The sequence below is a fragment of the Cyphomyrmex costatus genome, unplaced genomic scaffold (genome assembly GCF_001594065.2).
Source record: "Cyphomyrmex costatus isolate MS0001 unplaced genomic scaffold, Ccosl1.0 scaffold58, whole genome shotgun sequence".
Taxonomy (NCBI): domain Eukaryota; kingdom Metazoa; phylum Arthropoda; class Insecta; order Hymenoptera; family Formicidae; genus Cyphomyrmex; species Cyphomyrmex costatus.
This window is the reverse complement of record NW_017279979.1, coordinates 100,828-105,836: the sequence shown is the minus strand read 5'-3', so window position 1 is coordinate 105,836 and position 5,009 is coordinate 100,828. Positions and strand designations below refer to the sequence as shown.

At 30.3% G+C, this 5,009-nt stretch overlaps 1 protein-coding gene across 2 annotated transcripts in view; it reads right to left on the bottom strand.

Annotated features, from left to right (window-relative positions):
- LOC108779326 (mucin-12) overlaps window positions 1-5,009 on the bottom strand; it is a 17,054-nt gene extending 12,045 nt beyond the window's left edge. Inside the window, exons 1-5 of one of the 2 annotated variants that reach the window (XM_018546720.1) lie at window positions 4,442-5,009; window positions 4,060-4,275; window positions 1,507-1,653; window positions 744-889; window positions 274-446 (exon numbers count right to left, since the gene is read on the bottom strand). In XM_018546720.1, the coding sequence (XP_018402222.1) occupies window positions 274-446; window positions 744-889; window positions 1,507-1,653; window positions 4,060-4,132 (539 nt within the window). In that variant the 5' untranslated portion in view covers window positions 4,133-4,275; window positions 4,442-5,009. Of the gene's footprint in view, window positions 1-273; window positions 447-743; window positions 890-1,506; window positions 1,654-4,059; window positions 4,276-4,441 lie in introns of those variants that run through there. The other variant, XM_018546718.1, reaches the window with a different exon arrangement.

Genomic DNA, 5,009 nt, shown 5'->3' with positions numbered 1-5,009 from the left:
CTCTCTCTCTCTCTCTCTCTCTCTCTCTCTCTCTCTCTCTCTCTCTCTTTATCTACATCATTCTATATCATATCTATATCATATAACTTAATATTTTATAAATGCATAACAATTGTTAACAATTACAATAGAAATAACAACAACAATTGTTTCTTTATCTTTGTTAACAACAATTCAAATAATAAAAGAATGATATAAAAGTAATTTGTTGAACGTCGACAAATATAGGTATTAATGCATTTTATGTCACGAGTCAACGAGAATGATTCGTACTTTATGAGTTCCTTAATATCAAACTGCTTGGCTAAATCCTCCGATCTAATAGGTAAAGCCATTAAGATCCTTTTGTCGTAAGATTTTTTAATTATTTCGTCTTTGAGACTTTTGACAAAATTATAAAGACGCTCCTTTGAGCCTGCCGTTACGTTCAGTTCTACGCCATCCACCTTGAACAGAGAAAAGACTTCTTTCTATCATCTCATCAATGTGTACTTTCGCAATTTAACATTTGCATTTAGATAATTTTGTTTTATGTTTACCTTAACTAATATTTTTCTAACAATCTACACAATTATTTACGACTATTTATATATTAAAATATTATATCCAGTCTCACATATAGACACACGCACGCACGTACGCACGCACGCACATTATAATTATTCGATTGTTAAGTCATGTTATCTTCTCGATAAGATTTTAAGATGTCAATAGAAAACGTCATACCCGTCATGGTGTCATACCTCTTTCATAACGGCAAGAATTCGAGCGATAGTTTCCTGTCGTACCATGGCGGAAGTTCTGAGTATCATCGTAGGATCATGTATAGAAATTACAAACTGTAGAGGTGGATGCATTTCTTTTAAAGATTTCCGCAAATCAGAAATGTCTGAAACATTTTATTCACGATACTGAACAACAAGTTTTGATCAACATTTTATTTCTCAATAAGTAATCTCAATAAGTTGTTTCTTTTAGGACTTAACACTGAATAAAAATATGCTTTTCAAAAAATTCCATTACCCTTCAATTTTTATAAAAACTCCGCTGTTAATTTCTTATGCAATAACGCAAATTCGTAACATGTATAATATATAAACATATAGAAATTTAGTAAGAAATTTAAATATATTTTGACAGTAAATGTGAAAATAAATGTATAAAGTCTCTTTATATATTAAAATATTATATAAAAATTGATTGCTGATATTCTCTTAATATCAATTAATTACTGATTTACAAGATTTCTGTTTTTCGAATCTGAATAATGATTTCTATAAATTTTGTTCCTTAAAATAAAGGGAAAAAAGATTAATTGTTTAAATTTCTAGAATTTTTTAAAAATAAAGTCATTGTTTTTCCAAAATCCGTAAGCGATGGAACCGTTTTAATTTTATATTCCTTTTTTAACAGCTTATATCACCGCGCGCGCGTTTAGGTATTAAGAAACAAAAATCTTATAAATCAGTGTAATTAATAATATAATTAATAAAATATTGCGCTTACCAGAAATTGAAAGATTTCGTATGTCATGATTTTGATGCACCAGAGTGGTACAGTCGCACACAGAGCTACTTAAAAGCTTATTAACGTCGAAGATGGAAGTATAGCAAAGAATCTCTCTGACAGGCGAAGTTTTTCTCTGTGGACATTCTGTAACAGATTAAAATATTTTAATCTTGCAATACAATTTCACATTTGACACAATAAATGTATTTAGTTGGAGCGAGCAAGAGAAGCGGAAGTTTCAATCAATTGATATCATCGATTGATCATAGTGCGTTTATTGTGATTGTGATTATACTTAGTCTTTCGCATAGTCACGCGAGCTCTCTAAAAAAGAAAGAAGCGTTCAAAAGATGATCCGTAGAAGATTAAAAAGAGAATTGCTTATGCCTTATTAATAATCAATAGTCCCGGATATATTGAGATAATAACCGTGTGCATTTATCGCGCGTATGATCGAACGTAAACGTTGCGTACAGATTGCAAGACGCTTGCGAAAATTCTTCACATAAATATAAATATTATTTCCTCACATATAAATATTATAAATGTCATTTATGCCACGTGCGACTCGCTCTTGCTGAACGTTTAATTAGACAAGTAAAAGCAAGATCTATTAAAGGCAGATGCAAAAGAATTTATTTAAAAGCAAAAGTGTACCGTACATTTTATGTTTTATCTTTGCTGTAGGGAATTAATTTTATTAAATCAAAGCACGCATTTTATTCATAAAATCGATCCGTCTTACTTCGGACTCGAAAGTATAATCTCAAATATGTGAATGTACACGATTGATGATATAAATGGTATCGTCTTTGCAAGGATGGTCACATCAGTTACACGTGGCGTAATTCAATCTTAAGTTCATTCTACATTGAAAAAAATCTTAATTTCAAAGAAATATTTCTTAAATCATGAAAATTTCTTTGATCCAAAGAAATAATTTTTTTTAATACGAGCAAAGAAATATTTCTTTGAAATTAAGATGTTTTTTTCAGTAAAATTACATAAGCGTGTAGAATAGGCTTTAAAGGATGCAGCGTATCCGATACGCATGTAATGCAATCGGAAGATCATTTTTCACTTGTATTTAATAGCACACATTTTGTCGATGCGTGCTATTTAATCTTGTGAATGTACTATTCAATTTTCACCTTATCTACGGAAGTACGTAACGTAATCAAGAATCTATTAGGAAATATTTATGTCAACGTATATATTCCTTAAAATCATTAAAATTAAGGTAGGATGTTTCAATGTTCATTAATTTCTTTTAAAATTTATTTGCGTATAAAATTTTAATTCATTTTCAATTACATCCCAATGAACACATGTTGATATATTATGCATTTATTAAATGTATAAAGTATAGTATAAAATTGGTATAAATATATGGCATATACGTTAAAAAATTGTCCATCTAACATCGAAGTCACGCGTAGAAGTTATATATTTATATTAATATTTTTCTTATAGTTAAGTTTTGATTAACACAGAAATATCTAAACACAAATAACTTATATATATATGATTAAAAATAAAAGCTTTCCACTAGTAAAATCAAAATTAAAAATTAAGCAACGAGTAACAATAAACATTTTACTTTTTATATTTTAATATAATTTTAAATAAATATCAATAAGAATTATTCGATGCTATCGTCAGTGTTATATACAATATTGAATTAACAGAAATATTTTTAACTTTTATTTAAATTTAATTTGAAAATAAATAACTTAATTTATTAAAAATTTCTAATTAAATTGTACATATATAAATTATTAAAACTCAAAAATGTATTATTAAGATTGTTATTTATATTTCTCATAATGTATGTACATTGTTATATATCAGAGGAACAGTGATAAACCAAAATTCTCCAAGTTAAATAAAATCATATTATTTTTATAATAACTTCTTCTTCTTACGTTAGACCTCTGACTTGTGTTACATCTCTTTCATATTCTTATGATGCTCACGTTGGTTATTTAATTGCCACAAACATATATAGGACCTACAGTTTTTAATACCGATTCCGAATGGCGAATTTTTCAAGCAGATTTCTGTGAACAAGAATACTTTCGGGAAGTTACCGGCCTTTTCCGAGAAAAGCATAAATACTTTAGTTCCTGTTATCTGTCATGATAGGATCTGTCATGCCAGAAGTCCAGGAATTAAACCCAGGATATGGCATTTATAATAACTTCTACATATGTCAAAATATAAAGCAACTTATTTCTGTAATTACACTTAGTAAATAATAAATTAAATTTAAATTTAACTTAATACATTTTTTAGTATTATATATACATAATTTGTTTCACAAATTACTTAATGACATATTGAGCAGCAGCATTAATGATTGATAACTAATAGAAATTATTCAATTGGGTATAATTTGACATTATAAATTTAACAGTGTTAAAAAAAAACAGATGTTTTTTCTTTAAAATACTTCGGGATGTATTAAATCGCAGAAAATGCTTCAATTGTCAGCTTTAAAAATTTATTGTAAAAAATATGTAAGAAGATTGTTTCCAGAATCACACTTACTTGCCGTTCCGAGTACTATGAGCATGAACGACATTAGGAGAACACCACGACCCCACATAGTGTTTTTTATCATGATCCCCGATTAGCAACACTGAAATCGCAATGGATCACAGCCGGATTGATACTGAAGATGCAGGAGATTACACTCAAACTGTTGAACGGCGCATCAGGATCCCGCATGAGTTATGCCTGTGTCACCTTATGCATTGCAGAAGACTAAGAAATGCGAATTGAAAATTACAATTTAGCCAATTAGAACAAAACGGATTAAAATTAAAATTATCTAATCAACCGAATTCTAATCTTTAATTCGCTATCCTCAATCTTCAATGCGTAATGTAAGGGGCATTAATTTGATCTTCTTCTTTCTTGTCTTTCGCACCTTCAATTCTATGTTTCGTCCCTGTCAAAGTGGAGGAATCCGATGATTCTTCGAGTTTGAGTGCGCGATTTACACTGACGTTTCTGGAGGACGCATGCTCTCTTAGTAAACCCTGCCGATCTCGACCGGATGGCGCAGCGAGGACCAAAGACTGAAAAGGAAGGCACCGAACAGACAAGCGAAGGTGATGCGAAAAAGAGGGAGAGAGACCGGAGGCCATCGGGATCAATGGATCGCTGGATCGCGGGTGGGGTACTACTGTCCCAGATCGAAATACTTTTCATGTTACGCGTATAACGATGCACGATCGCGAAATAAGGCAACACATATGAGCGAGCGCGCGAAAGCGTCTTTCTTCTTTTTTTGTCGGGCAAATTAAATTAAATTAATAACAACTAATTATAGTAAATGCGACTACCTATTAAAAATCGTGATTTCAGACAGCTATGTTGCAATTAAATGCTCAATGTGTTGTCGTGTTTTAAAAGGGTACGCTTGAGCGATAATATTAAAGATTGATTTTTGTACTAGAGTGATTAATCTAAAATATTCTACTGAATATTTTTAA